The sequence below is a fragment of the Silurus aristotelis genome, assembly GCF_946808225.1.
Source record: "Silurus aristotelis genome assembly, chromosome: 18".
Classification (NCBI taxonomy): domain Eukaryota; kingdom Metazoa; phylum Chordata; class Actinopteri; order Siluriformes; family Siluridae; genus Silurus; species Silurus aristotelis.
This window is the reverse complement of record NC_139591.1, coordinates 3,084,495-3,105,498: the sequence shown is the minus strand read 5'-3', so window position 1 is coordinate 3,105,498 and position 21,004 is coordinate 3,084,495. Positions and strand designations below refer to the sequence as shown.

At 42.4% G+C, this 21,004-nt stretch overlaps 1 protein-coding gene across 1 annotated transcript in view; it reads left to right on the top strand.

Annotated features, from left to right (window-relative positions):
* map3k1 (mitogen-activated protein kinase kinase kinase 1, E3 ubiquitin protein ligase) overlaps nt 1–21,004 on the top strand; it is a 36,149-nt gene that overhangs the window by 14,215 nt on the left and 930 nt on the right. Inside the window, exons 2-19 of the mRNA XM_083568293.1 lie at nt 5,729–5,879; nt 5,989–6,201; nt 6,433–6,633; nt 6,786–6,902; nt 6,982–7,130; nt 7,623–7,744; nt 8,107–8,188; nt 10,413–10,602; nt 10,848–11,108; nt 12,817–12,938; nt 13,157–13,248; nt 13,355–13,547; nt 13,665–14,913; nt 15,052–15,204; nt 17,667–17,829; nt 18,220–18,351; nt 19,194–19,336; nt 20,652–20,783. Of these exons, the coding sequence (XP_083424419.1) occupies nt 5,729–5,879; nt 5,989–6,201; nt 6,433–6,633; nt 6,786–6,902; nt 6,982–7,130; nt 7,623–7,744; nt 8,107–8,188; nt 10,413–10,602; nt 10,848–11,108; nt 12,817–12,938; nt 13,157–13,248; nt 13,355–13,547; nt 13,665–14,913; nt 15,052–15,204; nt 17,667–17,829; nt 18,220–18,351; nt 19,194–19,336; nt 20,652–20,783 (3,865 nt within the window). The remainder of the gene's footprint in view (nt 1–5,728; nt 5,880–5,988; nt 6,202–6,432; nt 6,634–6,785; nt 6,903–6,981; nt 7,131–7,622; nt 7,745–8,106; nt 8,189–10,412; nt 10,603–10,847; nt 11,109–12,816; nt 12,939–13,156; nt 13,249–13,354; nt 13,548–13,664; nt 14,914–15,051; nt 15,205–17,666; nt 17,830–18,219; nt 18,352–19,193; nt 19,337–20,651; nt 20,784–21,004) is intronic.

Here is a 21,004-nt window from a genome sequence, read left to right as displayed (position 1 = left end):
TCAGCATATCCCTTTTAGCATTGATGGCGCATTTCCAGATTATATTGGCACTAATGCACTCCATGCTGCTTTCGAACTGAGCACTGACAACAAACCGAATGGTCCCTCTCCTCCTTATTCCGGAGGATGGATATATGCATTATGTTCAGTAAATGATGAAATACTTATATTCTATTATGATATTTAGTGTGTGTGGGGGGGGGGGGGGGGGAGGGTGTAATAGTATTTCTGTGGAAGCTTTGCTGTTGGCATCTTTCCAGGCAGCTTCATGAGAAAACAATAAGTTCTTAAAGTTCCCAAATAGACTGAGTAAAAGACTTTTGAAATCCTAAATTCTACTTGTTTTGAGGAAACAACCGATTTTTAAGTGACTTTGTTTTATTTATTTATCTGATTTAATGGATACAATCTACTGTGATATTTCTGGTTTATTTCCCACCCTGGAGTTCAAGTTTTGCTGATTATAGGTACAAAATATAGCTTGATGGATAATACATTTCCCGGTTGGGCCTGTAGAAGTTCAGGGTGTTCAGTATCCCTGGATTTGAAATGTTCAGTCAAGCTGACTCACTGCTTCAACACGTATATAATAACATAGTTACTGCTACTGCATCATGGACTGTTGGAGATTTTCATACGAACACCAGCTACAAATTGCACACAAGTTTCACATTACGGCCGGTTTCTTTTCTGATTGTAATCTGGCAGGACGGTGTGAAGCATTTCCAGGTTTGTTTTTATAACGAAGCCTCGATCTTTCTAACTCTGCTGTGAGTTTTGTACCCGTTGGCAGCGCAGTGTGGTGCACGGTTAAAAGAAATAAAAAAAAAGATAAATTAGCAAATACCTATCTTTTTAAAACACGTTGGAGGCACTGGTGCTGTTTAGCAACAGCTGTTGGAAGGTGAAGTGTGTTATTTTGGACAGTGTGAATTGTGTGATGTTCACATGCATGCTGCAGAAGGTCAGCACCTCTGACTTCCCCCAACACGTATTTGGTAATGTAGAAAGAGGGGAAGTTCACATTGCTCAAATGCTGACTGCTGTATTGTCAAAAACCTCACCCTTGGTCCGATTCATACCGGGAAAGAAGATTTCATTTCTCTTTATCCTGTCAGTTTCTCACTCATTCAGCCTGATCTGTTTCGCAAAAAGGTTTCTGTTCCCTAAATAATGAGGGTTTTTTTTTTTTATAAAAAAAAAGCCAGTTCCTTATCTTATAAGATGGACATTCGCTCAGAAGGTGTACCTGACACAGCAGATAGTGGAGCTGAACACAATAAATCTTCACATTAGTCTGTCTGATCTGCTGACTCCCTTTTAGACTAAATTTATTTAAAAGAGATCTGGCAAATCGCAGCTGTCCATCTCCAGTGCTAAGCCTGCAAGTCTCATTGCAATGAACTGAAAAAGCAGTTTTTCACTGCAAGTTGTTTGCTGACCCCGTCAGTACAATCCAATATCTAATGGCTCTGAATTAATTAGAAATGCCATGAGCATAAATATTTTAGCTTAAAGCCTCAACTTTGAAAGTTCAAAGCTTCCTTAGTCCCTTTTTATTTTTTTATTATTCGTACCCGGCGTTTGTTTAGACAGTTTTATATCCCTTGGGATGTCGTTGCATAAGCCGGACTTGTTTTCGGCTGCGTCATCGTCAACGATTTGACGCGGGAGGCGTTCGTGTCTCAGCGGGTTTGTGAAGCGGCAACGAGGTGCTCATCTATACCTATTTGCTCAGCAGCTCAGCAGGAGCTCTACTCCCCAACCTGCTTGCTCATGTATATTTCAGGATTGCACTGTAATGTTAAATACAACCTACAGGCTTCCGTCATTCATTTATTCATTTATGAGCAGTGCCAACATCTAGCTAGCTATTATACTGAATTATAGCTGACATGCATGAATATTTGAGATAATATATTTTGTGTAGTAGGAACCAACTTGTAACTCGTAATATATGCCTTTTAATATGCGCTTGTCTAGAGTCTACATTTTTGGCTAGCTTTTTGCAAGTGCATATAAATCAGCAGGGCCTGCGTGAGCGTGCTCGTGTTCCATAATCCCGAGATTTTATACGGTCAGAGCAGAATTCTCAAACACTTTTAGCTCGCCAGTTAACTTATAAGTTATTTGGTTCAACTAACCGAAGTTGCACTTTGGCTATAAATGTGAGTAGAACTATAAAAATCAAAAGCAGCTGTCGGTGCATAAGCAGTGCATAAGTCACTGGAGAAAGGTGTCCTAGATTCTCTTTGCGAATGTCCTGCTATGATCAGAAGAATTCAATATGCAGAATTTGGAAACCGAATAGTGGTCCTTTTTATGGCATGAGGTCGTGTGTGTGTGTGTGTGTGTGTGTGTGTGTGTGTGTGTGTGTGTGTGTGTGTGTGTGTGTGTGTGTGTGTGTGTGTGTGTGTGTGTGTGTGTGTGTGTGTGTGTGTGTTCAGAATTGTTATATTATGGCAGTTAGAAAGACCCAGCTGATGCTAAATTCATATCATGGGATGAAGGTTCTGGGGAGTCCAATATGGATCATCTGATTTGTCCCAAACTTCATCCTGGGGTTGGAGGGTTGTAGCCAAACAATGGCCACATAGTGGTGATTTAAATCGGTTAGGACAAATTTATATGATGATTTATCATTTTTTAAAAAGCGAATTTTAGACAGCTACAATTTTCGTTAGAGATCGACCGATAATGGATTGCACTGATAGCTAGGTTGCCGTGCCGATTACAGATGAATCAATCGATTTATTTCGAGTTTTTAAAATGGATACTGGATAATAAGAAAAACAAGCACTCCATGTAGAATAGTACTGAACTTGATTACAAACATCATATAAATCATGAATTATGGAAATGTGCTAAATAAAATGAATGTTTTTTTTTTTTTTTTTTATAAATATAAAAAATTATATTTATAATATATTGTATAGCGCTCTCCGAGCACTGTGCACACTAATTGCAGCGCACAGTCTCCTGTATAAAACCAAAGCATGTGGCGTCAGTGATTCGCCTCTAGAGGTTGCACTCTGTAATGACAGCAGACAGCAGACCCCTTCAGCTGCTTCAGCAACAGACGCTACCCGGAAAAGCGGTGACCGATTAATCGGTCGACCTCTAGTTTTTGGCTGATGGGATTTAGTGATTTTTTTTTTTCGATAAACTTTAATGAATAAGTTTATTATTATTTTTTTTATTATTCTGATTTGATTTCTTTTTCTGTTGGAGGTGTAGATGGTCTGAAATTTGACCAGTTCTTGCACGAGTTCTGCTCTTTGTTTTTAGCTTAACATAAACAGCGCCATGTGATCTTCCTTAATCAGAGCAGGTCAAGTGCACAAGTACTTTCCCGAGTGCGTTTCCTCATAGTTGGAAAGGACATCGGCATTGACGCACATTTTTATTGGCTAAGATTTCACTAAACACCTGCTGCCTTTGTCTTGACCAGTTTTGAGACTTGAGCAGATTGTGTTTTTTTTTATTTTTTTATTATTTAAATATATAAATAGATTATATCCTCAGATATTCACAGTGGCCTTCTTTGTTTCTTTGTTGACCTGTATTGTGTTTTTGACTTTGTTTAGTTGTCATTAGGCTTCTTGTGCTTTTGTCTATTTTTGGAGCCTTCATTTAAGGCTTCTGGGTCGAGTGTGTGGGACTGTTAAGTCCTTCTAAGAACAAGTAGCTCCTGCTTATGTGCATTGCTTCAACACCACTATCCCCTCCAGCAGAGAGCTGCTGATTGTCTGAGCAGTAACTTGAGAGCTGAGAACCGTGTAGTTCATGAGACTGGCTGTGTATGTGTGTGTGAGCATGCATTCAGCAGCGTATGGGTGCATAAACATGTTCTGGTGGACTTGCAAATCTATATATTACATATATGTTTGGTTTTATGTGTATGCACATGTGCGCGTATGTGTGTAGCATCCAGATTTATGTACAGGCTTATGAGGAGGTCTGGAATGGATTCCCAGCCGCCGGCTCTTCTATGTCCCACCTGCACGGCCCACAATGCCTCTTTGTTCCGGGCTCATGGCACTGTGGGATAGCTGTTACCCGAGAGCCGAGGGCTGGTCACCACCGATTTTTTTTCTTTCAGAGCCGAGATGGTAAGCTCCTGCTATCTGGTTTCGTTGTGCTTGAGTTAGGCTCCAGGGAGTTCAGTTTTCTCCTTGTGGGAGTGTGAGGGCTACGTGCTTCTCACTTGTTTGTTTGCACTCCAAGTGCTTTAGTTACCTCTAGATGTACCAGAGGGTGTTTGGTGCGAATTTTTGAACGCTTGATTCTCTATCATATACTTTCAGTAGTTCAGAGCAAATGCCTTCTTGTCCTCAAAATGCTGTTTGAAGCTGCGTCTATTGGATTCCGATTATGAACAACGTAGAAAAGCGTAGTTCCTCTTGAGCTGTAAATATTTTCGCGGTCGTCACGACTTTAGCAAACTTCCTCTTCGATGCCTCCTTTCGCTTTAAACGAGGCTGGGTTTAGCACAGGAAGTCTGGCTTCCCTGTTCCCCGGTTTGTTATTGTCACGCCACCCCTTATTGAGTAATCGAAAAGGGCCTAAGGGGTGTGCACCATCGATTCTGCTCTTAATTAAAGATGAAAGCTGTCCACAGCTGCCCTTCCCCTGTTCTGACCACCCTCCCACATGTGAGCGTTCGGAGCCAAAGAGGTGGTGGGGTCCTTCTTTATCTCTCTGTTATGTTCTCTCTGTACACTTCTCATTAAGCTGACAGGGCAGGCTGGCCAGGGGATTTCCACCACCACGTTGTCAGATATAATTGATTTAATGAGACTTGGCCCCTGCGATTTTGATTCTGATTATCATTATTTTCTTTTTTTTTTTTTTACATTTTCAAATACTTCACAAATACAGTTTAGTGTGTATTTCCTCAACTGGTTGTTTTTACTGACAACAAAAAGTTTGGCTCCGAGTAATGGACTTTTCTAAAACAATCGATGCACTTTATAAACCTGTGAACGTGATACTGTCTGTTTTAGGACAAGTGTCAAGGGATGGCCAGTCAAAGCTGCAGAAACACTAAGCGTACTCTCCCACAGGTCTGTTCTTACCCTGTTTGAGCAGGTAGAATAAGCCATGCCGGCTTCCAAAACCTCAGTGCCGGCCTGGCCGGAGACTTTAGGCTTTCTCATCCAGATTTTGTCTGTTGTCTTTTAAAAGCACTCCGAGTGTTAGTTCCTAAAAAGAACTCGTTCACAAAGCAGTAAGTGTTATGGGCTCAGACTGCCGGGGCTCCTTATCATAACATCCTCTGCGACGAGTCAGGCTGTTTGTTCTGAAGCTCTCCGACTGCTGTTGACCTACATGGTGACAGAGAGAGAGAGAGAGAGGGAGAGAGAGAGAGAGAGAGAGAGAGAGAGAGAGAGAGGGAGAGAGGGAGAGAGGGAGAGAGGGAGAGAGGGAGAGAGAGAGAGAGAGGGAGAGAGAGGGAGAGAGGGAGAGGGTGAGTGAGAAAGAGAGGAGGCTCCATTTGCTTTGCTTACTCAGCTCTCTCCAGGACCTCGCATCCTGTGGTGATATTCAGAATGGTTCATCTGTTTTGGACTGGAGAGTGGATATCCTGAGGCTGCTTGATTTCACTAACTTTAGACAGAACTAAATGTTGGTTTGGCTCAAATTAAGTTTTTTTTTTTAAGGTTTGCGTGCATTCAATCAGTTTTTTAACTGTAACATTGTTGCATGTTTGTCTGTCTCCATTTAGCCATGACATGGAGAGCAAAGAGACGCTGCGTGGGCTGCAAAAGATGGAGGACCGGCCGGAGGAGCGTATGATCCGGGAGAAGCTCAAGGCCACCTGCATGCCTACCTGGAAACATGAGTGGCTGGAGAGAAGGAACAAAAGAGGCCCAGTGGTCAGCCACAAACACTTCCGCAAATCGCTACCTCGTGTAGCCACCAAACACTTTAATTTTCTGCCATAATTATTTCTTATCTTTAGTAATGGTGTATATCCTTGCTCAGGTTGTTAAGCCCATTCCGTTGCGGCCCGACAGCAGCGAAGGGCTCGAGGCAGGCAGCGACATCACGAGTACCACTTCCTCTCAGAGCAGAGGCCGTCGCAGCCCCTCCCCTGGACCTTCCTCATCCTCCATTTCTTCTACTTCCTCATCTACCAAGACTTCTGGAAAACCGGAATCCCCTGGCGTTCGCAGGAAGCGGGCATCCCCAGTTCCTGTAAGACTTTCATACTCTAGCATAAATTTTTTTTCTCATATATTTAAGCATTTGGTTTGGAAGAGGCAGATGTTAGAGGACAGGGGGGTATGAAGACCGATTAAACGCCGTGGCGACCCCTAATGGGAGAAGCCGAAAGAAGATGATTTTAAGGCATTGAATGGATAATGGACAGACGGTGCATTATGTTGTAAGGCGTATTTATAATATTAACTCCTTTAACTCCTCTAGTTTCAGAGCGGCAGGGTAACACCCCCACGGCGTGCGCCGTCCCCCGACGGCTTCTCCCCATATAGTCCTGAAGAGACCAATCGCCGGGTCAACAAGGTCATGAGGGCCCGTCTCTATCTACTCCAGCAAATTGGACCTAACTCCTTCCTGATTGGAGGAGACAGCCCAGATAATAAATACCGTGTGTTCATTGGACCTCAGGTAAACACTTTCCTCTAGTGACTTATTTCCTAGTTGAAAATCCTATTGCATGATTATTATTTACAGATTGTTTGAGCTTTAAATTTTTTATTAAAGCAAGTACTTTTAGGCTTTAACAACAATCTGTATGATATTGTTGTTTTGCTTATCAGACCTGTAGCTGTGGCCGTGGGGCCTTCTGCATCCATGTGCTTTTCGTCATGCTGAGAGTCTTCCAGCTGGAGTCGTCTGACCCGCTGCTCTGGAGAAAGACCCTCAAAAACTTTGAGGTAAGTAGCATTTCAGCAAACCCCCCCCTGCCCTTCTAAGCAAAAAGGCGAAATTCATCTCACATTCAATTGTGTCCAGGTGGAGAGCTTATTCCAGAAGTACCACAATCGGCGGAGTTCTCGAATCAAAGCCCCATCTCGCAGCACCATCCAGAAGTTTGTGTCCCGCATGTCAAACTCTCATACTACCTGTACCTCTAGTTCCTCACCCTCGAGCAACGAGAGCAGGTCAGTACTGGTGTGACTGAAAGGTGTTCATTGATCTTCACACACTTTTCATTTTTGTCTACAATTATGAATATATTAAGTCCCATTTACACAAGATTTAGCAAAACAGAGTAATTTACGGTACTGTATAAACTATGTAGTGGGGGAAATGTTGGGGTACCGTATGTATAAATATTTGAAATTTTAGCCGAAAGGTAATTATTCCACGTGCGCTTGCAGCCATTAGTCTTCAGAGATATATAGTTCTTAAAGCTATAACAAGTAGCTGAAGGATCTCCAGACAGTAGACCTCTGTTGTAACCGAGTGAAACAGCGCTGTTCTAGTGCGATCCACACATTCATCATGATAAGCATCTAGGCTACATCATATCCACCATTTGTGAGATCCGGTTTCAAAATGGCAGTTCCATGTAGGAAATATCGGTCTGAGAAAAGGCTAGTGTTGTACAGCACTGCTCAGCGTGGGTGTGTGTGTGTGTGTTTCATCTGCAGTATGAAGGATGAGGAAGAGCAGATGTGTCCGATCTGTTTGCTGGACATGCTGGATGAGGAGAGCCTGACTGTGTGTGAGGAGGGCTGCAGGAACAAGCTGCACCACCACTGCATGTCCATATGTGAGTACAAGCACAGGCATTTCACAAACACACATTTATGTGACCTTAAAAATGTGAAGAAAGCTAAAAATAAAGGGAAAAGAGCAAGACCTTAAATCCAAGACAGGGTTTATGTCCCCACCCCCCGTCCCCCCCCTTGCTTATATTTATGCCATCAAAACATTTAAACCGTTATCCAAATGACTCTTATAGTCTCAGGCTGTGTAAAATAATCTCAGCCATAAATATCAGCTATATTTAACAACGGTCTTTTGAAGTAACTGCCTATTTGTGTCAGTCCCCTGTTTATTCGCTGTTCATCCAATGGCAGGCTTTAGGAATCAGAACGAATGAAGCACAATCTGCCGTCTTTTGTTTTTCAGGGGCAGAGGAATGCCGGAGAAACCACGAGTCCCTGATCTGCCCTCTGTGCAGGGCCAAGTGGAAATCGCATGATTTTTACAGGTGAGAAAACCTGTGACGGTTCAAATCTTTGCACATCGAGTTAAAGGTTGAGGTGTGAAAATCATTTTCTTTTCTGATGGTACACCATGAAACCCTATAAACAGTAAGAAACGAATAATTCTCCTAATGCAGCCTCTTCGAAAGGCGGTACCAGAAATACGAGCTATTGTTCAGTTCTTGACCTCGATCTGTGCGTCGTTGTTTCCAAGTCTGTGCAGGAAGCACCTGCGTGTGGCTGAGGTGAAAGGGCAGGGAAGCCTGTGGGGGGGGGGGGGGAGCTCTAAGATAAGACAATCAGATGAGGTTCAGGAAGTGAAGGAGTTTCCATTGCATTCAGCAGGAATCTGAGTTCGACAGATAGAAAATATCTGCGAAGAGCAGGAGCAAAAACAAGCAGGAGGAAGGCTTTGATGGACCCCTTTCCTACTTTGGGTTGGAGCACTTTGCCAAGCCACTCGCATCAATCCTAATATGCACCATCAGCCCAGACCTCAGACGGAGCTCAAGAATGCTACTGTCAACAGGCCCAAATTATACCTTGGGGCTATTGGCGCTTTCCCAGATCAACTAGTGGGAAGTAGTGGCTTGCAAACCAGTAGCTATATGAATCTGATCTCTGTCTGTCTGTCTGTCTCTGTGTGCGTGTGTGTGTACACACACACACACACACGCACACATACATTATGTGGACGAAAGTTTTGGGACACCTGACCTTTCCTGCTTTTTGTAAAATAAAATTTTTGCGCTCACTTGAACTTGAAAACCCAAACCTGTTCCAGCATGGCAGTGTCCCTGTGCATAAAATGAGCTCCATGAAGATCTGGTTTACATTGTTTGGAGAGGAAGCTCTGATCTCATCCCTACTAAACACCTTTGGGATGAATAGGGACACTGACTGTCCCCAGACCTCTTCACCTCACCTACATCAGTACCTGACTTTACTAAAATTTTTGCGGCTGATGAACACAATCTCTACCAGCACACTCCAAAATCTAGTGGAACATCTTTCCCAGAAGAGTGGAGGGAATTATCAAAGCAAATTGGGAATGCGCAATGGTCAAAAAGCGCATACCATACCCATGACCAGGTGTCTGACAACTTTTGCCAATAGTGTGTGTGTGTGTGTGTGTGTGTGTGTGTGTGTGTGTGTGTGTGTGTGTGTGTGTGTGTGTGTGTGTGTGTGTGTGTGTGTGTGTGTGTGTGTGTGTGTGTGTGTGTGTGTTTTTAAAATATATATATATATGATGTTCGAAAATGCTTTTTTAATAGACGATCAGGTTCATTATGCGGTCGCTTTAAATGGTGACGCAGTGGGGCAGTGTTGTTGCTGTGCAGGTGATGTGTATGTTGGAGCATCAGCAGGTTGGAATTCCGTGTGTTGGATCTTCTCTCAGCGGTTAGGTGAGCTAGACAGTACGGCACCACCTGTGTTTTTTGTGTCTGCCCAGGGCTGAAATGCTAGCAGCAAGTCACGTTCAGTGTCTCCCATCCACCCCCTGCTCCGCACCCCTCCTTCAAAGACATGAATGCAAAAACCCTAACGGGATCCTCTCCGCACAAAAACCTGTGAAACCATAGCCTGTTGAACTCTGCAAGTACTCTGACTGTACGGAATGAATGTTTTCAAGACCTGATTTTTCTAATCGTTCATTTGCTGTGCTTGGTTTTAGCAAACCGAGCGTTTTATAATGAAGTTTCGACTATGTTTCCTGGAGTTTTGCTGGAAATTCGATGCGCTATGGTTATGCTTTAGTTTGAGAGGGTGTTTTCCAGCAATTCGCTTTCCATTATTAGGTCTCATCATTTAAAAAAGTGAGAGAGGCTGGAGATTTTTTGGTTATGGTTAGAAAAGGGACATAGGGTATATGGCTGGAAGAATCTGATCCTGAGGACGGAACCATCAGGCAGCCGGAAGAAAGAAAATGATCATATAAACCTATTGGCCTTAAATGAATGCACCTTATGTATGGGAATACTTTCGTATTGCTATCCATCACACCTGTAGAACATGGACTATAACCACATATGATTATTTTTACACATTATTAGTCAAAACATCCTCCAGGCACTTGTTAGGGCGGCATTTTTATTCCAGAAGAGTTACATTCTTGTCCCTGGTAATTGCGCATATCCTACAGATTGAAGTATACATTAGTTTTAATCATTGCTAAATCATGATACAACAATAATGCATCATTTCTCCATTCAATGTGTTTGTGTTTAGTCACGACCCAGCATCTACAGCGGACAGCTCCATAAGTCGCTCTCAGAGCCTGGTATCTTCATCCATCGCTTCATCCAACTCCCATGCTGAAGGTCAGAGGGCAGCTCACGAGGGAGACTTTTCTCTTCCCCATTACGGAGTGCAGCAAATACCTCAGACTTATAAAGAGTTGGCCGAGCCTTGGATTAAGGTGAGGTGGAGCTCGGGATGGTGTCGCCTCATTTTGGAGTTGTACATAATTCTTAAGAAACACCATTAATTTATTAAGCATTTATATACACTTATTAATATACACTTATTATTTTAGATGAGCTTCTCAGCCACCACATTACTGATCTATTTTTTTATGTTTTATATATATATATATATATATATATATACACTTTTGCAATGAATCGCGATCATTACTCCGTGTTCCTGTCTCTCCTTTTCCAGGTGTTTGGTATTGAGCTGGTAGGCTGCCTGTTCTCACGGAACTGGAACATCAGAGAGATGGCCCTGCGGAGGCTGTCACACGATGTGAGCGGCGCTCTGCTTCTGGCCAACGGCGAGCACTCGGTGGCGAGCGCAGGAGCAGGGGCTGGTATCGCCACAGCAGGAAGTGAAATCTCAGGGGAAGTAGTGGTCGAATCATGCTGCAGTGTTCTCTCGATGGTGTGTGCAGACCCTGTCTACAAAGTCTACGTGGCTGCGCTGGTAAGCTTCCATCTGCCATTTTGTACGTCTCCTTTTGCCAAGCATCCTCCTGCTGCAACACTCATAAGTAATTCAGGCCAAAGTAGAGAAGTTTAAATGACTCTGGAGTTCTCGCCAAATCCGAGATTGTCCCACGCACTACACTACTACTCGCACAAAGCGTCCGTCTACCTCATGATCGGGTCACAAGTGCTGGGAGCTTGTGTGCTCTCGTGACTGCAGAGACGCCAGGGTTTTTAACCCACTTGCAGGAAATGACGCAATAGCAGTCTGAACCGTTATTTGATGACTTCCTAAAATCATATTCGTAAAAATTCCAGAGGACTTCACTAATGTGTGAAGGCATTTGTGGGGCTCAGATTTATACAAATCTGCTGACAAATGAGACTGAAGATGTGGTCTTTTCTTTTTTTTTTTTCTTTTTTTTTTTTTTCTCTTTACATTACTCACCTGAATATCGTATTACATGCTTGTAAATTGAAATCTAGATCCGATTCGATATAAGTGTCGTTTATTTGGTTCTGTTTGAGGAGTGCTAAAGTTCAATATTACAACAAACCATGCTGGCTAGTTCTAAAGTTCACTTTAAACCAGGAAGTCTGCAAAACAACCGGGACCTTCAGGCTGAGACTTAAAGGTTTCTGTTTTTTTTTTTTTTTTTTTTTTTTTTTTTTTACTTCACCCCACATTTAACCTGTTTCTACTTCTTTTCTAAAACAATAGCTTTCAGTGACTGTTTTCATGGCATACATTTTTCGGAGTACGATATTTCCCTCAGGCTCTTTGCTTCAACGTTTTATGGAAACAAGAAAAGTTCTGTGCTCTTGGGGGATTTCCAGAATATTTAGTGTTGTTGGATTTTTCTTTTTGCTTCAAACAAAGGGAAAAAAAAGAAGCATGGTCTCTGTGGACTAAAAAAATACCGCGCACACTTTTGTTCAAGGCAAAGCCGGCAGTTGTATCAAATCTTTTTTTGCAATGATGTTTGCGTCGGGCAAAAACGCCGGCCGAATTACTGCACTGGAAAGGACATGGAGTATTAAGTGTGTTTTGAGTATCGGTGGAAAATTTTTCGAATGTATTGAGATTTTCTCCAAGTTTTATATTGTGTTTTTTTTTATGCAATGGAAAGGTGTGGGTAGTGAGGAGAGAGTGTGTGTGTGTGTGTGTGAGAGTGAATGTGTGGAGGTTGGGGGTTGTAGCGAGAAGAAGAGTCAATGCTGAGCTTATCAGTGCTGGGCAACACTCCAGTACAATGTGCTATCAGTCACCACTCCCCAGTCTTCTCTGGTTGTCAGGGTCAGGGTGAACTGTTTCTCACACACTTACACAAACACATATGTTAAGCATACTACTCAGTGAACATAGATTCTGGTGTCCCTCATACAAGAATAGTCCGGCCATAATGTGTGAGGTCAACAGTTCATTGCTCTCTGTTTAGCCCAGTGATACTACTACATTAATAATCTGCGTACGCAGAGCTACTTACTGAACTACACACGTTTTGCATTAACCCCCGAGGTTTTTCCGTTCCGCACACTTGGCGCGCGCGCGCACACACACACACACACACACACACACACAAATTCTTGTTTATTATTTGAACAAAAAAAGCTTGGCATTTACGAGTCAAGTCTGGCATGCAGCCCATGATGTTTTGATGCTTTGTGAATATTTGGGATTCTTATTTCTCCTTCTCCTCGCCCAGAAAACTCTGCGGGCCATGCTGGTCTACACGCCATGCCACAGTCTGTCGGAGCGCAGTCGCCTGCAGCAGCTGCTCCGGCCCGTGGTCGAGACCATCCTGGTGAAATGTGCCGACGCTAACAGGTGCTGCTCGTAATCAAAATTTGTGCTTCGAGATTTGTGCTGGAGTTTTTTTTTTTTTTTTTTGGTGTTTTACTGCCACCTAATGATGGGCACTTGTAAAAGCACTAAAATAGTAAATTCCCTGTCTGCATTTTATAGAGAAAATACAGTAGAGTTATGTATTGTTGTAAATGTTCCATATTCCAGAGCATTTATAATGCAAGTGTGTGTTTTTACAGTCGCACCAGCCAACTGTCTGTGTCCACTCTACTGGAGCTCTGTAAAGGCCAGGTTGGAGAGCTTGCTGTTGGTAGAGAGATTCTCAAAGCAGGTATAAATTACACTTATGTTCTCAAAACCGATAGGAGATTTTCTTCTTGTACTAAAAAAACCATTGCGTGGGTCGTTATTAAAATTTCTGTATGTTTGTATATTAGGTTCTATTGGTATTGGCGGAGTGGACTATGTGCTGAACTGTATCCTGGGTTCCCAGACTGAGGCGAATAACTGGCAGGCTCTTCTAGGCCGCTTATGTCTGATCGACAGGTTGCTGCTGGAGTTTCCAGCAGAGTTTTACCCACATATCGTCACAGCTACAGACTGTGGACATTCCCAGAATCAGGTGGAGAGGTACAGGACTTGTTCATCTATATTACACAGGATGTCTCAGAAAGCAGAGGAAAATGTCTGAGGTCAATCTTAAATGTCTGTCTTCTAGTTGTATTTATGGTTTGATGTTAATTCCAGGTACCAGAAACTGCTGCGTCTGCTGAGCTTTGCGCTGCAGTCCATCGATAACTCGCACTCCATGGTAGGGAAGCTGTCTCGCCGCGTGTTCCTGAGCGCCGCTCGCATGGTGGCCCGAGTTCCCCACGTTTTTGTCAAGCTTCTGGATATGCTGAGTGTCACCAGCTCCACCCACTACGCCCGCATGCGCCGGCGTTTGCTGGCTATCGCAGAAGAGATGGACATTCTAGACGCTGTGCATCTTGGCCTTGAAGATGTGCAGGGCGCCACTGGACCACACTGTGACGCCTTTCTGGATCCCGCAGCTCCTCAGAACTCGCCCGTTTCCACCGAGAGGAACTCGCCCACCCACCTCTTGCAGGAAAAGCCCTTTTGTAAAGTCTCTCGATGTGGAGCTGTCAGTGCAAAAACGGTAGACGATGTGTCAGACAGGTTGGCGTGTGTCTCCGCTGGACCTGCAGACTCTCCAAAACCTCCAGTTCAACAGCGTGGTCCTCTTAGACCCCTGAGCCAGTGTCTTAATCCACATTCGCCCTCCTCAAGTCAACCACCCCCGCTCCCCTCCCCTTCTACCTCTAACATTCGGCCACAAGGTTTTGTCCCTGGCAAGCTCACTAACTGCTCCCCTGGTGCCCAGCGTAAATTTCCGATTCTTAAGGGTGCTAGTGGAGGAGGGACCATTAAAGACCCCGAAAAGCTTCCATCCCCATTGTGCTCCCACCCCCGGCCTCTGCCTTCTAACCAGATCCATCGTCCCAAACCCTCACGGCCCTCTTCTTCCACCTCTTTTGAGGCAGCTAAAGCTCAGTGCCTAGGTCCTAAAAGCAATATGAAGCTCGAACTTCAGGACATTTCTCCAGAGGAGGGTGCGAGGTGCAGTGCCAGCTCTGTGTTTGTCCCGAGCGATGATGCAGTCTTTACGCCGGTGGATGAGAAGTTTCACGGCCTGAACGCTTCAGCAGAGCTCAACTCCAGTATGGAGGATCTTTTGGAAGTGTCCATGCCGGTGACAGACAGCACGGTGACGTTCCAGTCAGAGGTGGCGGTGCTGTCACCAGAACAGCCTGGTTCGGACGATGCATATAGCCAGGATGTGACTCAGAACCAGAAGTGCAGGGAGAAAATGGAGGCCGAAGAAGAGGAGGCGCTCGCCGTCATCATGGCAGTGTCGGCTTCCCAAGATGCTCTACCCATCATCCCACAGTTGCAAGTGGAAAAGGAGGAGGATGTCATCATCATACAGGTTGATGTGAGTAGATTTCCATGTAGCACTTTTCCCTCATTGGTCAACCATGAAATATTTTTTTTTCTTGAGTAGCTGACGTTCAGATGTTTCAGTAAACCAGCCAGCAATAACCACGATTCAACCTTTCCTGCTCATGCACAGACGCCAGAGACGCTGCCTGGCCATACCAAAGCAAAACAGCCTTACCGTGAGGGTGCAGAGTGGCTGAAGGGACAGCAGATTGGTCTGGGAGCTTTTTCCTCCTGCTACCAAGCCCAAGATGTTGGCACCGGAACACTAATGGCTGTAAAACAGGTGTGTGGGAAGATTTTTTTTATTATTTAATTGATACTGATCATTCTTTTTGTAATAAATTTTTTTATATTCTTCATATTGTGTGGTGCTCAATTCACAGCAGTGATGAAGAATAATCTTTTCCATTAAATTAACAATGATTTTTTACCTTTCATGGGCATTTTCTCGGTTATAAAGCCATGTTTTTCTAAAAGTCTGCATCATCTTTTGAGTCAAATTCTTACATTTAACCAGTCAATTAGAATAAAAAGTCATTTTGGCTGTTACCGAGCAAATGAAATCAGTATTTTATCATATTATAATAGAATAGAATATTCACTTCATAATATAATATATTTTAATAGCTTGTTTTTGGAGGAAAAAACTGAATGTACACATTTTCTCCTACTGTATATTGAATTTTGTGATCTAAACGCCTTTTAGTGCATTTTAATAAACTCAATCATGCATTGAATGAACGCACTCTAAACGCGCCCGAGTTTAACCTACTAGACTTCACCACGTGATGTATGCGTGCACGCGGTAGGTGTGTTTGGTTTGGGTTTTGCGATATTATTCTAGACGACATATATCGTAGACCCCTAGTAGGAAGGTCTGTTTTGTAATTCTGTACCAGCGTATTATTGAAAATGTCTGGGTTCTATAATGCACTATTATAAAACTCTAACACTATTGGATATCAAAGTCAACCAGACGGAGGACGGTCTGTAAATGTCCAGTTAAATCTAAAAGGATAAAAAAATTTTTTTATGAATTTTTTTTCTATACTCCTATATGATGTGATCATATTCGATCATCTCTCTCTCTCTCTCTCTCTCTCTCTCTCTCGCTCTCTCTCTCTCTCTCTCTCTCTCTCGTTATTTTTGTTGCTTTTCCCTCTTGCTGCATATAAGCACTTTTCGGTTACTTTTTGCCCATTATAGTGCTGCGTTGGAGCTATCCCAAGTTTACAGCCTTGGTCAAAGTGTTATTTCGACTCAACAAGGTTATGTCATGTCACAATGTTTCTTGGCACATTCCCTGGGCACAAAAGGGCACACCCCCTCCCCAGCTTTGACCAAAAGGCTGGTTTTTGAGTCAAAATTATGCTATTAGTGTGTCTTTGTGCCACTTTTACCCATAAACCCCCTCTCTTAGTGGATACGTATAACTGGATTACTATTCTAAATGCCTTCTATGATATCATAATTCATCCTATTGTATTATTCATATATGAGGGCTGACATTAAAGCCTTATGCGTACCATATGTTAATATTATAATTTAATATATATATATATATATATATATATATATATACACACACACACACACAGAGAGAGAGAGAGAGAGAGAGAGAGAGAGAGAGAGAGAGAGAGAGAGAGGTTTCCCACAGGTCATTGAATTTCTGGAATAACCTGGAATTTTAAAAGGTCTATTACAGACATTAAAATTTTTAGGGAATATATTTATATTTTTTTGTCATGAAATATCAAGGATTTTTCTTTGTCGCTTTTAATTTTAGTTTCCATTTATCAATATGTAATTCTTCTGTACTATGGTTTTGTTGTTTCACGCTTTTTTTTTTTTTTTTTTTTTTTAATTGTTAGGCTCTTTTTCAGTGCCATTTTATTCCCTGGTCAAATGGCTGTACCTATTAACTAATGCAATCAGGCCAGGAAAATGTACATTTCAATAGCTTTGGCTGCAAAATTTACCACCTCAAAGATGTTACCCCTATGAAGCCGACTGGAGCATCATCTCCGGCCCAAGGGCTCATCACTACTTTCTCGCCGCCTCCCTATATCGAACAGCAGTGACAGTAGTGTGAGACACAGTGGTGCACGTTTTTTTGCATAACACCAGTAAAGACCCTGGAGGCTGAAATCTTGTTGTGCCTGAAGCTAACTCAGTCCCACTGGTCATACAGGTCATCAGAACAAATTAGTATGTAGCTATAATTTTAGCTAGCGAGTTATAATTAAAAATTATTTTTAAATTGTAGCCTATGTTAGGAATATATTAGGTGTATATTAATGAGGAAAGCATTTTTTAAAATTATTATTCACATTATCAAATCAGCTTCAAGGTCAATACTCCACGTCTCTTGAATACAGTCTCGCACTAAAGCCGTGCGTGTGCCATTGGCAGCCATTGAGCTTCCACAGATCGTGTTACAAAAACTAAGATGGTTATGTCAAATCAGTCTGCCAGTAAGAGGGTTATCTGGCAAATCCTTGGATGAGTCAGATCAGCGTTTGAGGTGTTGCCAGGCAGAAGCTGGCTGTAGACAGGGCTTGGGCAGACTATAGTTCTGCACAGAATTTTTTATTCAACTCAATACTTTGAAATTGTACAGGTTGACATCGCTCTGGCTGTGAGTTCTCAGTGTGAATGCAATTTTAAATAAGGCAAACCGTTCTTTATTTCATTTATTATTTATTTTGTCATTCCTCCTTCCTGACTCCTGTAATGCCTTTATAGGTGACCTATGTCAGGAACACATCCTCCGAGCAGGAGGAAGTGGTGGAGGCGCTGCGGGAAGAGATTCGAATGATGAGCCACCTCAATCACCCCAACATCATCCGCATGCTGGGAGCGACCTGCGAGAAGAATAACTACAACCTGTTCGTGGAGTGGATGGCAGGTAGGATCTGAGTGCTGTGGAACACCTCCTACAACAGTCCAACGCAATTTGATTGTCAAAATCACAATACAGATAGTTGTTTATTTATTAAGTAAAATGAAATGTTTAGCAACAGTGAAGCAGATTGTGGAAACGTCAGACTAGAATAGTAGTTATACAAGTTATTACACATAAGTGCCCAAGATATTACCATTAAATAAGTGTGGCATGAAAATCTATAACTATATCGTCTATATCTGTATCATTGACCAGCTGTTTAACACTCCGATGGAGGAGTTTTATAGTTTGATGGAGTCCGTCACTGAATGCACTCTTCAAATTCCTCCTTAGATCTTTAGGTGCTTTGATGGAGACACTATAAACTTTATTTCTTTTTCCGTTTCATTCCAGGTGGCTCTGTCTCTCATCTGCTGAACAAGTACGGTGCCTTTAAGGAAGGTGTGGTCATCAACTACACAGAGCAGTTACTCAGAGGTCTCGCCTACCTCCATGAAAATCAGATCATCCACCGTGATATCAAAGGTGAGTTACGCAAACCAGAACTGCTCTGAGGAAAGGGATGATTACAGTCAGTAATCAACTGATGAATTCAGCATGCTGCTGTGGACGGTCTTTTTACAAGACTACGAAACATGTTTCTCCCAGTCTGTGCTGTAATTGAGATGTGGCCAAAACTGGGTCCTGAGCTGAAACAATCCTGGTTCTCATGCCAACTAGGAAAATTTTAACAATTTCACACCAGCTGTTTCATACAAATGTGGGCAAGCACTGTTCACTTGAGTTCTTCCCTTGGCCATGGTTGTTGTCTGTGTGTGTTCATGTGTTTGTCATCACCTTCTTCTACATACCTATGGAATCAATCATCCAAAACATGACATGAGGAAAAATCTAACTGAAAAGTAAAGCTTGCATTGCACTGCTACATTTAACTAAATATTACATGACCATAAAACACATATTAATGGACTTCAATACACGTAAAAACTTTAAAGTACATTTAAAGAGATCTTCCAAAAATGTACAATGTTATAGTCAAAACTCTAAAAATTTAATTCAAAATGACCTTAGAATTGTACATTTCCTCAATTTCAGAGTTTGATATGTTTTCTGTGCTCTAGTGTAATTAAAAGATGGGTGGAGGAGGTTTGCGGATCATTGGGTTCTGTTTTTATTTGCATATTACATTTTTTTTTTTTTTTAGACTTGAGCTTGTTATTAACCTACAACAAAACACTTGTGCACTCGAGATCTTGTCCACAGATGCACGTTTTATTTTTTGTATGTTTTTTAGTATTGCTTATGTTGCAAAATATTGCTTTTATTTATTTATTTTTAATGAATGTTTGTCTTTTCATTTCGTACAGGCGCCAACCTGCTGATTGATAGCACAGGCCAGAGATTAAGGATAGCCGACTTCGGTGCAGCGGCGAGGCTGGCCTCCAAGGGCACAGGTGCAGGAGAGTTCCAGGGTCAGCTCCTGGGCACCATCGCCTTCATGGCCCCTGAAGTAAGACTGAACATATAATTCATGCATTCTGACAAACCATGCCTCATGGTTCAGAAAAAACATGGACATTGTATTTTTTAAAGATGAATTATGGCATGTATCAATACTTTGTGAAGAAAAGGCACACAGAGAGACGCATGTCGCTTAGTGTTTATAACTTTGGGAGTATAAATGACCAGACAAAGCTGCAGCCAAGTCAAGTGAGCGTTCTGTGTGGCAATCGGATTCACGTGGCTCTCTAGAGAATGTGGCCAAAGTGCATTTATATTTCTCTCTTACTCCAAGTGAAAGAAAAACGGTAATCCTTTTCGAGGCCGGGTCACAATGGTCTGTGTGTTAATGTTTTGTTCTCATTGTGGCCGCAGACTTTGTTAAATTGGGAGGTAGTTCAGCAGGACTTGCCTCCTGCTTGGCACTAAGCTTCATTATGAAAGCCTCTTAATGTTGAACAGCTCCTCCACCGCTATTCTTTTCTTGGCACAGACTAAATATACAACAAATTCTTTGAGATTTCATCTCTCACTCAAGGAAGATGAATGAAAGGACTGCAATTAAGGTGCAAGCTATAGATGGGACTTGGGGGGATGTAGCTATAATTTTGCTTTAACACACACCTTAGTTATTTTAGGCTTTGCAGGACCTAAAACTGATACCACAGTATGTCATATTTCATTCTAAAATTGGTCGTACATCAGTAACCTGAGCTCCGGGAACAAAAATATAAATGACGGTGTCTTCCGTTACTTTGTTTTAAGCACGTTTTTATTTATTTATTTTTTTTAAGCACTTTCAGAAATCATAATTCCATCAGCATGAGTCATTAAGTGCAAGTGCATTATAGTGCAATCATTGCAACATCTTCACTCTTGTCTATTGGTTTGTCCGATGCAGACTACTGCTGTTTGTAGAAGGTTTTGTCGAGGCCCAAAAAGTGCAAACCTCTTTAATGTTTATGAGCTAACCCTATAAATAAAAAAATGGCCACGTATCAACTTTTTATATCGTTTTTAGAACTGGCTACAAGGACCATATTTCTCTTTCCCAAAACGACCCTGCCCCCCCACGCTCCTCGCCCCCCTGCTCTGTGGAAACTACATTACCCTTGTGAATTGCCTATTTGGGCACAAGGCTCAGATTAGATTTGGGGTGGAGCAGTGGAACTAATAGCCAGGACAGAAAAAAATGTAAACACAAGCATGAATAGAAAAAAAATAGGCACATATTAGACATTGCACAACAGTAATGCAGGTTTCAGTCGTAGTTATAGCTGTGAGAACACCGTTCCTCTGTTTAATGGGTTTCTGTGCTGCTGCAGGTGCTGAGAGGGCAGCAGTATGGCCGTAGCTGTGACGTATGGAGCGTGGGCTGTGCCATCATCGAGATGTCTTGCGCCAAGCCACCGTGGAACGCAGAAAAACACTCCAACCACCTGGCCCTTATATTCAAGGTGAGGATTACGACGACGATGGGTTTTTTAATATACGTCTTCAGTTCAGACTCTGAGATGGCGGGACAAAGTAGACCAATGAATGGGTTTTGGCAATTAATCTGCGTTGCTGGATACAAGAGCAGCCTCTAGAAACAAACAGTCCATGTGAAATAGTTCTGAACTTTATTACAAATACGAATCATAAAAATCTGTTGAAGGAAATAAATATTAATATATTT